This window comes from Polistes fuscatus, unplaced genomic scaffold, assembly GCF_010416935.1.
Source record: "Polistes fuscatus isolate 324 unplaced genomic scaffold, CU_Pfus_HIC Scaffold7, whole genome shotgun sequence".
Lineage (NCBI taxonomy): Eukaryota > Metazoa > Arthropoda > Insecta > Hymenoptera > Vespidae > Polistes > Polistes fuscatus.
In genome coordinates, this window is record NW_025113151.1 from 685,155 (window position 1) to 703,200 (window position 18,046).

Here is an 18,046-nt window from a genome sequence, read left to right on the forward strand (position 1 = left end):
CCTGTCTGCATAGAGTTCGACTAAAAGTGAGCTTCCCCTCTTTTCGTCGATGTTTACCGACCATACCACGTGTGCATTTTCATGCCCACGTGGATTCTTCTTAGAGGACCGCTCCCTGTAGCTCCAAAGGGAAAAGGGTTGAACGGTAATGGAGGGAGACCGGGAAGGGTAGAACAATCCGGATTAATGCTACCTTTTTTCTTTCTTTCTTTCTTTCTTTCTTTCTTTAACTTCGACTCGATTGGTTTTAACCCTTTTAGCGAAATTTCAAGTAACATTCGTACGAAAGCAATTATTCGCGAATCACTATGGAAAATGAAATAAAATAAGTAAATAATAACATTTAACAAAAGTTAAGATTTGATCGGGGAGGATGGGGGTGGTTAATGTAATAAAATGTATCGAGTGTTAATCGCGTTATCCTTGGTGTTAGGATACCCTGGAGAGTCCCCGAAGAATGGGAAGGGTTCGAGGAGGGTGGAAGGGATCGTCTTCCTGCTGGTCGAAGGGCCGGTCAGGTTCGTCGGACCGTCTCTCTTGCGTAATACGGCCCTGAGCCGTAGTCTTACAACGGTAATGGAAGCCTCGGCCAGGCTTCCTCCTACGGCCCGATAAAACCCGTTTCTTCTTACAGTTTAACGATCATGGACGCGCGTCAGAATTTATGCGACGCAACCCAACGAAGGATGAAAAAGAACTGTGCTCTCCGGGGAAGACCTACTTTTTTTTCGAACTACTCTTCCTCGACCATTCCAAAACAGATTACTATACTTATAAACCTGGCTACTTATTTTTTTGTTTTTGTTCTTTTCATTCCGAGGTAGGAAAAAGAAAAAGTTGAATTATTGAAAATCTCGGCTAGCACCTAATTGCAACAGCGAAATACGATTACGTTAGTTTCAACGAGTGATACTTTTATAAAGCTTCGATCGCGCATATTTATGAAAATCGATATCCTACAGGAGAGATCGAATTCGTGGCGAACCACGACGACCGCATGCTATTCGCGATTGGTGCTCCGTTTCGCGGCTATATCTTTCGCGAGACTACACACACACCTGGCGGATTTGGAAAACAACCGAGTTTGCCTTTCGATCGATACGATCTAGAAATCCTCCGGGAACGATATAATCTTTCATTTTGAAATCCGATGCATCCGCGCGTTTTCGAATTCCCTAACGTCTCTTTAAACGTTATCGATAATATTATTTTAACGAACAAAATGACGAATATTCTTTCCAAAGTTTTCATAGCCGTGAAACGGTCTACCTATGAGCCTGCTGATGATACGTGGGAACAAAATGCGTGATCCTTTCGAAAAGAGGATGTGGGCGGTGTCGGATTCCGATATTCTGACGCGTACTCTACGTGAAATTCTGCACGTACGTGTATTAAAAAAAAAAAAAAAAAAAAAAAAAAACATATTTTCTCTATAAAATCCAAACTTCCTGGACGATTATCTTCCAGCGGTGGCATTCGATTATCGCAAAAATCAAGTGGAAAATATTTCCGGATGGATGCGAGGCACGATTCGAAAATGGTTGGGAAACACTGGTTAAACATAGTAAATGCAAAAGGAACCACTAGCGGACTTGATCGTGTCTTATTTACAACGAGATCGAGATGCACATCGAGAGACTCTGGCACGAATACGATGTGCACTGGCCTGCTCGGCCACGCTCTGCTTGTCCCTACGAACGCAGCTCATTACCATGTTCATTCCTTAACCCATCTCCCCCTCCCCCCTCCCACCCGTCCTTCCCCCCGGCCACCACCTCTTCCTCCTATTTTATCTTCTATCCCTTCACTTTTCTATCCTCTTTCTACTCTCTTTCTCTTCCTCTAATACGCTATCTATCCGTCTATCTATTTATTTATCCATCTATTTAACCAATCATCTATCTATCTATCTATCTATCTATATATATCTATTTCTCCTCAACACGGTCTGACTATCGGAGTCTCTTCTCTCCATTTTACGCTCTCCGAACGCGTCTTCTATTTTCTAGAACAGAAAATCATCGCAACATTATCCGACATTATCGCGATAGAGGAGGATTCTTTTCATTCTTTCGCGGAAAGTTCACCGTACGAGTTTAGCCCAATATTTAACACTGCTAACAGCAGTAATTTTTATGAACGTATTGAAAATTTTCGTATACACGGATATAAAATAAATAAGAAATGACATATATAAAATAAGTAAAGTTACTTTTTCATTAGAATTTTGTTTGTTAACTAGAAAACTTGTTATCCTACGGGTCTTATATTTTATAGGTACAGCATTGAAGAAACGATCTTTATGCGAGTCGTGTATCAAGCCTAATTAGGTAACATAAAAGGACGCCGAACGTCTATCCTACCTGCTACTCTCGCGCTTTTCTAACTCTTGCTAAAGATTTTCCCGTTCGTTCTTAAATCGAAATAACGAAAATTAAATTAGGCGACTGTAACTGAAAAGACAAATAAAAAGTGTGTGTGTACTTTCTAAAGTTAAAAAAACAAAAAAAATAATAATTCGAGAAGAAGGATACGACAACAACAATAAAAAAATACATTCGTATAAATAAAAAGTCAATGGCGACGTTAATTAGCTCGTTAACCGACGACGATAACACGATGAGTCTCTTTCTTTCTTTCTTTCTTTCTCTGTCCGTCTGGCTGTTCGTCTGTCTGTCTTTCTCTCTCTCTTCTCAATTAAGAAAATACGTATACTTAAACATATTTATCTCTCTTCTCTTATCTTTCCGACCTATTTGCTCTCCTTCGAGAGGGAAATCACAAGTCACGGTGAAAATCACAGTAATTGCTAGACGAGAATTTGGGTTAGCCTACTCTCTTGGACACCTCTTTAATAAATAATTCAAAAAAGAAAAATTAAATATATATACACGAATAATATACCTACACGCGTTTTTTCCCCCGTATAAAAAGATGCAGTAAAGAATAATACATAAAAAATGAAATATCAAACGACAAAACTATAATTACATTCAATTGTACACGATCGATATATATATATATCTTGAAATAATCGTCGCGCGATTAAATTAAATAGAAAAATTCGAGAAGAAAAGTCCTGACGGAAAAAAAACTACGACGAATGCAAAATGAAAAAGAAAAAAAAAGCAGCGCAAAATTGAAATCACATTGAATCTAATCGTTCTCCGTTTTCACTGACGGAAGATAAATCAACTCGGTTATGGTGGTTCTCTTCTGAGAAACTTGTAGACGGTGAAATCTCATCTTACGTCACATGTTCTCCTTGCATGCATCTCTAAAGTCGTTCTACGATCGTCATTCTTAAGGTTGGTTGGACGGAGATAAACAAATGCTCGGACCGAAATAAACAGAGCTAAAGAGAAAAAGAGAAATGGAGAAGAGAGTGGAAAGTACTAGGAGATCGATTTTGGTCTTCTCGCGGTTCGGTTCACGCAGCTTCCGATGAATCCAATAAATGTCGAGAATATGATGATGTCGAGCTTATTCTCGAGAATGCATGCATGCATGCATACGTGTGTAGAGAAATAGGATTATGTATCGACAGCTATGTCCTCGTTTCGCGTTCATATTTACTTTCCATTCTAACCGAAGTTTCCTTTTGAATTGTTCATAATGAACGAGAGACATTTTGCAAAGTTTTATTCTATTAATACTAGAAAATATATACGTAATCGTAGCGTTCTACTATATACGCGTTATCCTTACTATTTATTCTTAAACCTTTCAAACAAAAAATGACTATTAATAGATAATAATTCATTTATAAATAAGACGAATTTACTTTTTCTTACTATTATTCTACGTTTGCGGTTACTTTAAAGACGGTAAATTCAAATGCATCTCTTCCTGGTTCTCAAACATCGTAATGGATTACAAAACAAAGCGAATACGCTAACGAAGTGTTATAACAATTAAAAACGTATGAAATAATTACTAATTCGTCTGTGTAACTTTCACTTATTCTTTCGTCTTCTTCTCGTTATTGAATCAATTTCATTTTAATATTAGAATCACGCGCATATAATGTCGAGTTTACATGTTCCTTTTTACGAGAAGAATAAAGCGGAGAAAAAAATATTCTCAGCAAATCCCTGGTGGATCATTATATGGATCGTTATATAGATTATTATCGATCTTCGCACGCACAAATTTTAATTCCCTTTCTTTTTTTATATTATATATAATATATAAAATAATCAAACTATATAAAGTACGCGAAATGAAATCTCCTTTTTATTACCGTAATCTTCTAGCCGAAGAAAGTAAACTGCCATAAACATAAAAGTAATTCAAGCAAAGCAAGCATAATCGATAAACCTAAATCGTATGAGTCTCTTGATACGAAATAAAAAAGATATACAAACGTAATGAAATTTCTTTTACAAATATATATACATATATATATACGATATTAACGAGCCTAATTCAAAAAGATACAATAATATCTCGATATTGTGTTCGTAGATAAACGATAAAGAAATTGACCGACTTTTGCACATCGAACAGTCTTCTCTGAACGCTAACAAAACCCGACAACCATAATCCAAAGACCTTTCCGTTTCTCGATTCAATTTACCTTTCATATTATTTCTATTTAATCAGCTGATCTAACAAATATCGAACTTAACAATAGGCTAAACGTTGTATCGATTTAAACCAACAACTAAAATTATTGCTTACAAATTTTACGAATGAAAGAGAAAGATAGATCGATTGGTATAATCTATAGATCCATAGATCAATGCCTGACATTTCCAAGCAATTCCTTCTTCTGTTGTTTAAACAGCTGATGATCTATCTAGCAAATTAATTGTAAAAATATAATCGACGGAATTGTATCGATTAGGAAAATATGGAAATATTCTAATGAAAAATATTGAAAAAAGATCTACAAAAATGAATGGAATCAATTTAAGTTAGGAAGATAGATAAGAAGAAATCGATTGTGAAAAAACTGATGATCTATAGATCGCAGTCCCTGACATTTCCAAGCAATTCTCTCTCTGTTTCTGTTTGGTGTGGCGCCTGTGGGCCGCGCCTAAACCGGGTCGACCGATTATAACTCTTCTCTTCGTTTCCTGTCTCTCTAATGCAACCGACGCTGCTTACTATAAAACGTTAAATATATCTATCTATAGAAATACATGCATATATGTATTTATATAAAAGATCTCACCCATGAAAATACTACAGGATTGAAAATGAACATGAACGAATGCGAAAGAGAATATAATATTATATATAATTGTAAACCAACATGACACGAGTTATTATACGTGTATGAGCGTGTTTGTGTGTGTGCATAAGAGAGAGAGAAAAATGAATTTCGACAAATTCGAAGTTAATTACGTAATTCGTTGTTCTCAGGTAACAAACGTGAACCTTCGAAGCTTCCGTTCGACTCGTTTTGTTATTTACTTAAAAACACGGTCGAATTTTTTGAACTATTTTCTTCAAAAATGTCACATCGTTTCTTATTGTTCGTATATTTAGCAAATATGTAATTAATTTGAAACGTTAAATAACTGTTAGATTTTCGTAAAATTTGGTTTAACTTATTCCTAAAATTTCACACTAATGTAGAATTGTAAATGAGAATGAATAGGCACGATTAGTTGTAAATAAATGAAGAAAATAGAATTGAATAAAGCTAATTGAACTCGTAGCTCTATTTAATAACGCTTATTTTATCGAGCTTCGGTAGTATTGCTGGTGTTGCTGCTCCTGGTGGTGACTACTACCTACTGGTTATGTTAGTATGGTTGTTCCTCTTGCTTGCTTGCTTGCTTGCTTGCTTGCTGGTGTTCGTAGCTCGTCTGACTTGCGTAATCAAAACGGAATGTATTCGAAGAAAATAACGATACATAATTACGTTTACGACGATTATTGACCGCGCTCTCCTAACTCGTAAAAGCCCAAAGCCTGTCTTTAAATCTACGGATGCCGAGGATGATCATCCTCGTCCTTCTTAGAAGCAACACACTTTTCCTTTCATGTATGGATTGATTATGGCTCTGGCTTTTTACGAGTACAAGGAGCTATCTCTCAAGGCTAAGAACAAAATATTATAATAATATTTATAAAGAAAATCTATATACATATGGAATTGAAATTTCTCGTAAATTCAATCGAATTCTCTCTCGTAAAAAATCATTGTCAACAAAAACCTAACGTTATCGCAAAACTTAGCAGGTGTTTGGGGAATCTTTAATTAAAAACTACGACAAACAGATGTTATCTATCTTTCAAGAGTAACGCAATAAATTCCCTTTTCATAGTTCGGTGACAAACAATCGAGCTACAATATTCGCAATCGAGTGATCAAATTTCATATTTTTATGCCATTTATTATCATTATTATTACTGTAATTTATACTGTTCTCGTTTCCTTGAAGAAAGATAAAAAGAGACAGATAGAAGGAGAGAAAGAGAGAATGCATAGATCTCGATGAAACGTGGGTGTCTAAAGGTGACACGAGTCAACATACCTGAAACTTTTTTGTACCTTACTGACGTCAAAAAAAATCATAAAAAGATTATTCTACTCTATACTCAAAATAATAACATAACTCGAATCTGTTGCCTTCTTCTTTTTCCTTTTTGTTTTAAATAATCATATAAATGTTGCGATCAACTTTTTTAAGTAAAATTCTAACAGTTTTTAAGTAAATAAAAAAACATCGTATAAATCTTTCTCTCTTTCTGTTCCTGCATTAAGTATTTCCGTTTTGGAAAGTAGAATCTAATCGTGCATACTCGTCTGGATTCCTTGAAGAATTTGGTGAGAAGGGTGAGGAATGTCGACCACATAAAGAAAGAGAAAGAGAGAGATAGAAGACACAGCTGGGTGGTCGAGAACTCCACAAGTGGGCGAGAACGCTGAAAAGGGACACAAATATAATCCATCTAATGTATCGACATTTTTTTTTTGTGGAAAGCATTTAAATTATATATATATGCAAATTTAAATTCCAAAGAAATAGGCGAGGCCATTTGTATTTTAAAATAGCCATCACCGAAGGATAAATAAATACCTAAGGATGTATTTCCCATAATCTCTGTTTTTCTCTCTTTCTCTCCCTTTTTTACCGATAAATAAACAGGCTCGTTCCTGCACATCGATCACTGCAATAACATAATATGATCCAAAATAACTTTGTTTTAAATTCACATTGGACATGACGTAAAAGAATTAAAAGAAAAATATACGAGATGATGATGATGATGATGATGATAATAATAATAATAATCATTATCATAAAAATAAGAATAATAATAAAAGATATTTATCTTGGATCGTTCGGTCGTTACGAAGTCGATGCCATGTTTTTTTCTGAGCCAACAGGTGGCTCCGAATCGATTGACGTTGAAATAAGAAAAAATAAGAATGAAAAAGAAAAGTAAAGAAAGATATAAAAATAACATTTTTAAATTAAAATCTCACATCTGCGTGCTGCTTCTCGAAGAATATGTTGCTCCAATCCGTTGTTGTCCGTAAACAAAAATCTTTGGAAGACTGCACAATTGAAATTTGCTCACTTTTTAACTTCAGATTATTTTTGTTTACATCGATATACATGCACAAAGTCACAATGATCACATTATATAAATCACAGGAATAATGATGTTTTAATACACGTATAAGATAACACGAAACAAAAAAAAACTCAATCGAAAAACTAAAGGACGCGACACGACAAATTCGAATACAAGAGAGCGTGACACCTCGCCCGATGGTTGGCGAGTGAATGAGACGGGATAGTCGTTCGCTCCTCACTACCACGCACCCTAGCACTCTCTCGCAGAACTACAACTACAGTCTCTTTACTCTGCCGGTAATGTGTGTATTCTATTTATCGATTGTGGTAAAACAGTTTTTAATATAACATTGTAAATAAATTATTTTTTAATAAAATTACTTTTTTTTTTATCCGAACCCATTTAATTTTTCCTTTTATTCTTTAATATATATCAAAAATTTTGTAAAATATAAATTAGTATATAAATATTTAAGGAATTTATAATAAAATAGTATATAAATAATTTAACTATATAAATGATTTATTTATTTTCTATGTGTATATTGAATTCTATACATAATAGCATAGGACTGCAATACCACAATCGATTCTTCTAAGTGTTACTCATGATGTGCGAATGATCATTGCAAAATTATTGGTAACATATAAGGCAACATATTTTATCTTTTCGTAAATTAATTTTCATTCTGTGATACAGATATGTGTGCATGCTTTGGTTTGCACAAAATATATTTTCTTCCCTTACGTTTCTTTTTTTTTTGGTGATATGCAAGACTTCACACATACACTCGTGCAAAGCATCATGATTATTAATAATAAATCTAATGCATAATTCGTATGTACTAATTTAATATCTAATTTTTTACTACTTTCATTTGGAAAATAAGTCACCCATGGTTTTTATCGCGAGCACAAGTTTTTTCTTTTTCTACAAACACTTTTTAAAATTTTCGTTATTATATACCTAAAAAACCGTTATTAAACAATACATAAAATATAATAAAAAATATGTGCTCTCTAGTATTGTACACACATGCATATATGTATGTACACATTAAATTCATGGCATGCTATGTAAAAAATAGATAAAAATAGCATCTTTAATAATATGCAATAGCAAATAAATTGTAATCAAAAATAAATCATTATTACAGATTATCTAAAAAGTAAATATACTTAAAACGATATTTACAATAATAAGAAAACCATATTATTTATCTTTATAGTATCTAGATAACTATTTGTTTTTAGTGTGATATGATAAAAACATTAGAACTAAGCAAAAGATACAAATAAATAAAATTTAGAAAAATATTACGATATATTTTATATGTATATATATATACGACCCTAAATTGACTAAATAAACAAATTGAAAAAATATATTTCCTGATTTATATTTTCAATTTTTTTACTTAGTGCACTGTCATAATTATCTTCACACACACATATATATATATTCAAAATATTTGTCGGAGAATGTTTGAAAAATCTTAATTATTAATTAAAACTTAATAAAACATTATAAATCGTTGTGTGATTCGTTAATAATAATGGTTTCCTCTCTTCTTTTTCCTTTTATATATCATTTATATAAAATCTTATCTATATAAATCCACATATTTTATACTTAATAATACTATTGAAAAAATATGAAAACTCTTTTTTTCCTTTACAAATTCTAACGGTTGTGTGGTACAGTCAGGTTAATGGTACCATTGTTTTTTGTCTCTCTTTAGTTCTTTTTTTCTTTTCTTTCGTTTAATATTATATTTTTGGTCCATTGAATATTGCTATACTTCTTTCATTAGGCAGCTTTTCTCTTATGCGAGTCCTTTACTTTCTTTACTTTCAATTCGCTCCAAAATTAATTAATTTTAAACCGAATAGAAAGTAAATAATTCTTTTCTCTTAGAAAAAAGTTATCATTCTTAACAAACTAAAATTTGGATTTGATTCCGATGATATCAAAAGTTTAGGCTATGTTAACTCATCAGTACATTGCTTCCTTTCTTCTTCTACACGTTGTCGTGTACGATTGAAAGCCTCAGTTTTTAAGAAATCAACAGTTTTGTATACCGTATTATTTGGTGGTGATTGAGCAGGTGGTAACGTCGACGAAGCAAAACTTTCACTTGCTTCTAAATCAAGATCAAGATATTGTAACACAACTAACCGTCGACTTGATGCAGGAATGAATGTATTATTTTGATCTTGATAATAATATATCTAAAAAGATAATACATTTTTTAGAAACACTTTCTAAAACACACAACATTATGATCTATGTGTATATATATTCGTATACAATTACCTCTTCTTTATCGTCAAAAGCATTATTATCTTCATCTGACGTTGACTGATGTCGAATACTATGTGTATGTACTGGAGGAGTTGGACTAGGTGCTGCTCGCATTCTACCTCTTCCAGGGGGGGAAGCAAGTTGCAAAGGTCCTTAAGAACCAAGTCTTATTGTATCATTTTATAATATGAATTAAGGTAACAATGAAATTTCTAAAGCTTACCTTCAATGGGTGACTTGTTTAATGGTGGTTTAAGTTTCCTATTAATACTAGGCGGTTCAGCTGGAGAATTTTCTGAAGAACTCATTTCTAACGTTGGCAATGTTGTACCAGGTGATGCTTCATTGCTAATTATTGATATTGAGTCACTGGTTTTTCTACCAGGTTTTAATTCTCTGTACACCACAGGTGGAGGTGGAGCTACGGTTGATGATGGTGTTGGAGCAGAGCCGCTATCCCGTATCAAAGGACTTGGTAAATTGGAATAAGTAGCTGTTACCGAACTTTCTGATCGTGGACTTGGTGGCTCATCCTCGTGAAAATCATAACGAAAAACACGTGTATCTTCTATTGTACTAGGTGCAGCATTTGAATAAACATGTTTTTCCGATGCTTGTCCAGGTTGATGGGATCTCGGGAAATCATAAGATTCATCCGTTATCGATCCAACTGGTGCTGTGTTTGCAACTGGTGTTGCAGGAGTCGTAGGCTTCGAACTTTCCGTTGCACCGTCCAAATTTAAATAATTGTGACCTGGATTTTCAGGTAACATGTGAGCTGGTTTAGGCGGTCTTGGAGGTACCGGAAATTTTTCTACATCTGGTGGGACAGTCGAATCTACGATTCTTAACTTTCCAAACCTCTTTCTTACACTCCATGAACCTATTTCTGCATCACCAGAATTGTGAGCTCTGGATTCAGCTGTGTCAAGTTAATTTTATGAAATAAGACATTTTATTTATATAGTCAGTTATTTATTCTTCGTTAAATTTTTACCTGTGCGTGGAAAAGTATCCCAATTGACACTAGGTACAGGAGCAGTCCACTCGTCATCTGTAAATACACTTTCTGCGTCAGTAGTAGTAGGTGATCTTGGTGGCGAAGGAGCTAATCTTCTTGGAGCATCGTAATGTTCTGGCCCTTGTCCCATTCCTGAACTAAGAGAGCTGGTATCGTTAAGACGACGACCGGATATACATTCACTGATAGGAATATAAGGTCCAGAGATTGTACTAGTTGGAGAGATTGGTGGTGATTCTTGGGATTCGTACTGAAACACTATAAACATAACATTTATAAGAGCCGCTGTCAATTATTTGTTAAATATTATTACAAATACATAAATAAACGAGATAATCATTTACTTTGACATTGTTGTTCCTCGTCTTGAGTGTAAGCCTTTAAGCCGCAAACTTGACAAACTGCAGCAACCCATTTGTTCATATCTGCCTCACTCTCGGCAACCAAATAATAAGTTCTCTTTGGTGTCTTAACGTTGAACGTGAACTGATACTTTTGCTTACAATTTTCAAACCTGAGACCAGCATCGACCTATTAAAAAGTATATTATATATAATAATAATAATAATTATTATTATTATAGCATATCAAGAAAGAATAAAGGCTTGAATATTACTTGTTCACATTGATCCAAATCAATGCGTCCCTTCAACTTTCTACATCGCCTGTCAGTATAATATTCTAAAAAATATTGTCCAGGTAATTCACCGCTGTGTCGAAGAGCAAACCAACGTTTCCTCCATCGCTTAAATCCAAATAAAACATTAATGAATCATTTTAAAACTTTAAAATATTATTATTTGACAAAGAAAAGTCCAATCATCACAAAACTAAAGGTTAAGATTTGTATAGAATTTTGTTAAACCTCTTACATGTGAACAATGTAAACAATGATAAGTTAATAACCCAATAATGAACCTTTTCACTATATAATATATGCAATATATATGCATATATGTATAAATAAATATAAAATAAATAAAACTTACAGCTCTCCATAACTTAGTAGGTGGAGATTTGATGAGCCATCCTTCGTGAACGATTTCTTGAGTAGTTCTAAGCACCTCCATGCTATCCCATGAACTCCTAAGATTTAATTGATTCTTAAATCATTTCAATATTCGATAACATTGCATAGAGATAGTAGAACCACCGACACACAGGACAACGGCACGCTCGTCGCCCATTTATCTATTTTTGGACGACACACTGACGATCACACGGATACATGAATCGCCTGCTGATCTCTTCCACGACGACATAACCACCATCACCATTACTAATACAATTACAATACTATCGTAACAAAACACTTACACACATTTATCTAAGTGTATGTGTGTGAAGAAGAAAGAGAGAGAGAGAGAGAGAGAATATTAATAATCGGGGCAAATTGAAAGAAAGAGAGAGATGTGTATATGTGTATCGTCGCCATTACTAATACTATTATAAACACGCGTGCCAAGGTTCGTTCTATGTGTCTGTGTGTATGTCTGTGTATTGGCCTCTCCTCGATGACAACGCACTGACGTACGATTTGCTAGTGTACCGTCGACCATGATTACACATATCCTTCTTTTTCTTTTCTTTCTTCTTTTGTATATATTTTTAATTACCATGCGTATTAATTATCCTCCAGCCATTCGTAAACTACCATTTTGAGGTTAATTTTTTTCTACGACTAATTAGCTGATTAATCGTCTAGATTTGAGGTTAGAATGATTCATTTTTTTTAATCAATTAAAAATACAAAAACATTCGGAGTTTACTTCTTTTTTAATGCTAGTTTACATACACATAGCATTCATTTGATTGGAATGATCGGAAGGTAATTATGTTACTTATCGACTCGAAATAATTGATAGCGTTTCATTCGAGAATAGAAAACTCGATAATCGATATTCGAAGCGGCGCGAAATTTGAAACATCTCGCGTATACATAATCGCTAATTGAAATATTAAATTATTTTATTTATTCATTTTAAATAATTAAAAAGATTTCGAGATTAGATGAGATTGCACGTTCGATTGTTATTAACAATTTCGAATTTTCGTTTCACACAAATTTTAGGTATTATAACGAAATTAAAAATGTCTCAGCTTTTCTTAAGAATTTTAATTCAACGAAATCGTATGGTGTGATTCGAAGTAAACCATAAAGAATCTGTTGTCTTATTTATTGTAAAATATGAATAAATACAATGATGATAACATTACAAGTAAATAAACTTTTTCATCGTTTTCATGAATCATTGATATTAATAAATGAATAATCACGGTTACGATTAATATTACACTCTTGCTTTTGTTATCGTATAAACAGTACTTTTTGTTTTTGTTCTTTTTTTATCATCTCGTCTCCTTCTCTTGCATTATATATATTTATATATATATATATTTATGTATATATATATATATAATCATATAATGTGTTTACCTCATACACTTTTACATTTTTATTATATAATTGTATTTCAATATATTGGAGTTTAATTCGAAATAAATTAATGTACATACTATAATTACAATGCATAATCTCATCTTAATTATTAATTTTTATTTATTTATTTATTTAACGATTACTCGACTTTAATTTATTTTTATTCATTTACTTACTTAATTAATTTTTCTTATTTTTAATATACGACACATGTACCGACTGTTTTTCATTTGAAATGCTTTTTTTTCTTTTCTTTTCTTTAATCAATTAATTTATTTATCTTATTTATTTTATTTTCGACTGTGATTCATAAATCGTTTATTAAATATACCTTTTGTTTTATACAACTTTATATAGCAAAGGTAACATCGGTGTCGCAATCCAATAAGCGAAATCGGCAGGTATGTGTGTATATGTATGTTTGTGTGTGTTTGTGTCTCTCTCTCTATATATATATTTAAAAAAAAAATAATAGAAAAATAAAATAAAAGATTAACGTAAATTAGCAGAAATAATAATAATTTATCGTTTATTAATAACTATTTGTTCTGTAAAAAAGTTGAAAAAATCTAATCGTTCTTGTATCTGTTATATATCATAACGAATTTATTATTATTATTATTATTTATCATTATTATTATTATTACTATTATTATTACTATTATTATTATAACTATATTAAGATTATATAAATACGGTGAGAGGAAGAAGAAAGGAAAGAAGGAAGGGTAGGAGGAGCTTCATTTTCTTCTTGCAAGTACAAGTTCTATTCTAAATACGTTAAACGGTATAAAATTAAGAACGATTTAAGTACGATCTTAATTAGATAATTTCTTATCTTTCTCCTTCTACTTTTTTTTTTATCTTCTTCATTATTACGGATTATTTGTTTTATTTTTTAATGCTGTGTATATTGAACTGGACGAATCGTTTACCATTTCCTATATTTCTTTTATTTATTTATTTTTCTCTTTGTAATGTATTTGAACATTTAAATTTTAGAGATGATTATATCTCTCTCTTTTTTTCTCTTTTTTATTTTTTTTTTAAATCTTTTTATCTTAACTCTTTCACTAAGCTAAATTCGTTCTTATCTACACGTTTGAGCGTTCGTCACGATATACTCTATACATATATATATATATATATATGTATGCATAATATATGTAATAATTATACAGGCATTTATATTGAAAGCACTGTATATTATATCGTAGTATACATATATATATTTATATGCATGGGCCTTAAAGAGAGGACTATGAACTTCCTAAATTTTATTTATTTTTTTTTCTTATCTTTTAGTTTAGTTATTCTTCTCAACAAGGATTCGTCATTACTACAAGATAAAAGATAAATGAAGGAAAAAATATATATATATGTATGCATATGTATGTACATATGCATGTTGAACGGCAGACACTTATGTAATATAAATTAGAATATACACAAATTTTTTATGAAATTCAAATAATTATTTGCGATTTTAATTCACACTTTTTATTTTTTATTTGCTCGTTTTTCAAAGTAAAAATTGTGAGCATTGAACTAATAAAATATTGTAAAAAAAATGCAATAATCGTTGGATATACTTCGTCATGCTTTAAACTTTATTTTTTAATTAGTAGTTCTCTCTCATATCTATTCTTGCTATTTATATTGTATGTTATGTATAAATATATACACTTTGATATATCATCTTTCGACGAATATTGTTATATCGAATTATATTATTATTATTATTAATATTATTATTATTATTATTATTATTATTATTATTATTATATATTACTACTATTACGAGAATCTCAATTTATGTTAATCTAATTTTAATGTTATATATAATTTAATGTTTATTAATTATTAGATTATTTCTTATAGCTAAAGAAAAAAATTACTTACAAGAAAGAAAGATAGAAAGAAAAGAAATCGAGAAATTTGGTATTTATGTATTGAGAGTCATCTGAAGAGAATTATGTGCCTTTTGTTGCTATTATTTTAGTCCCTTTTATTTAAATCGAATTCTTTTTTAATCCATTTCACAGGCAGCAGGAATTATTTTTCAGAATTGATATTTAAGTGACGTCCACTTCAAGCAGAATTTACGCATCCTTAGCAGAGAGAGTCCGAGACGAGGATGTTTTTGGCATTCGTTTTCTTTCAAATTTTCCTAAATAATCTTTTCTTTTTTGTTTACTTTTTGAACGAATCGTGATTTTTTGTCTTGCAAATTTCTACAATATAAGCACATTCGTCGACATTCAAAATTCAATTCTCAGACCATGCACCTAGTTTCTTTTTTTAAATTAATAGAACCTTAAATGATAATCTTCTGTCTAATCATTAATGGGATTATTTTGTAAAATTTTTATTATGTATACATATATATATGTACATTTATAAAATTTATATTAATTTAGGATTCCCATGGCTGCTTCGAACTTTGAGTTAATGATGAAAACTACTTAACTATCCAAGTCTTTATAATAACACTTTTATAACTATCCATTTAAATAAAAATATGAATTTATTTAATCCTATTGAATGAATATATAATTACTTATATACATATCGATTAATTCAATAATTAATTAAAAAATAATATAATCCCATTAATGATGACACAAAAAAACAGAAAAATAAAGTACTACATATTATTATACAATATACATATATATATATATATGATAAATATATTAAAATCCATGACCGATGATAATTATTTAAATAAATGTGCAAAAAAAAATATAAAAGAAAATATAGTAAAATATCAACGTCTTACTGTTTCTTAATTATATTCCTGTAAACAAAAAAAGAAATATGAAAAAGGATATTGTGGCTATTTAGTTGGGAATAAATGATAAATCTATATCTGATTAATCTTTAATTGAATAATTAATTCACTATTTACGAAAAATCATAATAAAAAGTAGTACTCTATGTTCGGTCTTTCAATAATAATAATAATGATAATAATAATAAAAATAACTATTATTATAATTATAATAATAAATGACAATAATAGTAAAATAATAATAATAATAATAATAATAATAATAATAATAATAGTAATAAAATATTAATAAGAATGATGATTATTATATCCAATAGACAAATCTATTGGATAATTTTGTAATAATAACTCATAAAGTTACTTAGGTATATAGTAATCGCGATTTATATTAAACCGTAACTCCTTTTTTCCAAATGATATAAAAAAAGAAAACAAATTATATAACATATATCTATATATAGCGTTGTATCATCCGCTTCTCGTTACAAATAGTAAATTGCTACGAATGCTCCGCGTGCCAACAACACGGGCTTTTTCGAGTCTACATTATTAATTATATAATTAATTAAAAAAATAATAATTATTTATATTAACATTTACGCGCGTTTTAACGTTATTTATTTAAAGAAAATTGATAGCATTTATTGAATATGTATGCCATACTCGTAAAAAAAAGAAACTCGATTAGAATTGTTTCATGAGAAAATTAATTTCTCTTCGAGAAGGAAACTCAAGTGTTTAGAAAAAAAATTATTTGAAAAAAAGAAAGAAGAGAAACATATGTAATTAGTAAATTTTCCTAATTTGAAACACAAAAAATATCAGACGAGATCAAAAAGATTCTCTGATCGTTATAAATCTTTTTCGTGTATAATGCTTTATTTTTTAATTATATTGGCACGCGTAATTTTCGAATGTCCGCATTTTCTTTTCTTTCTTTTTTCTCTTTCTTTCTTAACACAGCTTACTAGCACAAAAAGGTACACCACTTTCAGATTTATACAACACCGTCCTAAACACAGCCATACTAAGCCAAATACTCTTGGGTTTTGTCCTTAGATTATTATATTTGTTTTATTATAATAAAACCGTTTATTTAATAAATCTATTTCTATCTTTATCTATCTCTCTCTTATATTGATACCCTCTCTCTGTCTCATTCACTCACACATTTTTTCTCACTTTCTTTTTTGTTATTCCTTATTTTGAATATTTTCAACTACTGCTGTTCAATTAAAAACGGCATACACGCAAGACGCCTCCATTTTCTGAATCCCGAACTCGAATTTTTTAAATATTTATTTTAAACTATCGCGTTCACGTATTATCATCAGAATTCAATCAAAACTTAAATAAATTAGGAAGAAACAAGATAAAACGTTCGGAATGTGTTGTTATCTCTTTAGATCTTTCTTATCAATAAATGAAGTCGATGAAAAAGAAAGATGGACATATATTTGTAAGTTTAAAGAAACATAGCGTGATTGAACATTGTAGTTACAAAAGTAACAAATTTTGTATTTTTCTTTTTTATTATTATTCATTTATCTATGCAATGATTCTTCAAATTTACATTATTACACATATTTCGGACTCATAAATAAACTAAGGTCGACCGCAAACCTTAATTGAGCCCTTCTTTGTGACGTCACATTCTTACACATTTTTCTTTTCTTCTTCCTTACCAACTGTACGAAAAAGAAACAAATAAAATTTATTTTTTGTTTTAAATAGAGACGAATACGTGTACTAAATATTGCATGTATTGTAGTATTTGTTTTTATGTAATTGTAGTAAATATGTAGTAAATTACATATGCTAAAACACTTCCATTCGAACTACCATTCATTCATACATTCTTTCTCTCTTTTTTTTATTTTAATTATCGACATTTTTAATTAAATTGTGGCAGCGCTTACACGTCGACGGAAACGTACCCTTAAGA

The 18,046-nt window shown here is 30.8% G+C and overlaps 2 protein-coding genes across 6 annotated transcripts in view; both read right to left on the minus strand.

Annotated features, from left to right (window-relative positions):
• Positions 1-7,833, minus strand: part of LOC122524360 — a 38,024-nt gene extending 30,191 nt beyond the window's left edge. Inside the window, exons 1-3 of one of the 3 annotated variants that reach the window (XM_043646576.1) lie at positions 7,448-7,538; positions 7,038-7,128; positions 6,760-6,882 (exon numbers count right to left, since the gene is read on the minus strand). Coding sequence is in view for 1 of the 3 variants with exons in the window: in XM_043646574.1 (XP_043502509.1) it covers positions 7,448-7,582 (135 nt within the window). In the remaining 2 variants the exon portion in view is untranslated. Of the gene's footprint in view, positions 1-6,759; positions 6,883-7,037; positions 7,129-7,447 lie in introns of all 3 variants that reach the window. The other 2 variants (XM_043646574.1, XM_043646575.1) reach the window with 2 other exon arrangements.
• A 1,466-nt stretch (positions 7,834-9,299) lies between these two features.
• Positions 9,300-13,263, minus strand: LOC122524361 (GRB2-associated-binding protein 2). 3 transcript variants are annotated; one of them, XM_043646578.1, is made up of 8 exons: positions 12,484-13,263; positions 11,857-11,953; positions 11,484-11,612; positions 11,212-11,398; positions 10,844-11,125; positions 10,070-10,768; positions 9,859-9,998; positions 9,300-9,773 (listed from the first exon to the last, which is right to left on the minus strand). In XM_043646578.1, exons 2-8 carry the CDS (start codon positions 11,935-11,937, stop codon positions 9,525-9,527), a joined length of 1,767 nt encoding a protein of 588 aa, XP_043502513.1. In that variant the 5' UTR covers positions 11,938-11,953; positions 12,484-13,263; the 3' UTR covers positions 9,300-9,524. The 3 variants fall into 3 exon arrangements, with proteins under 3 accessions (XP_043502513.1, XP_043502512.1, XP_043502514.1); XM_043646577.1 differs by having other exon boundaries at positions 12,402-13,263; XM_043646579.1 differs by having other exon boundaries at positions 9,624-9,773; positions 9,859-9,967; positions 12,402-13,263.
• Positions 13,264-18,046: the final 4,783 nt, after the last annotated feature.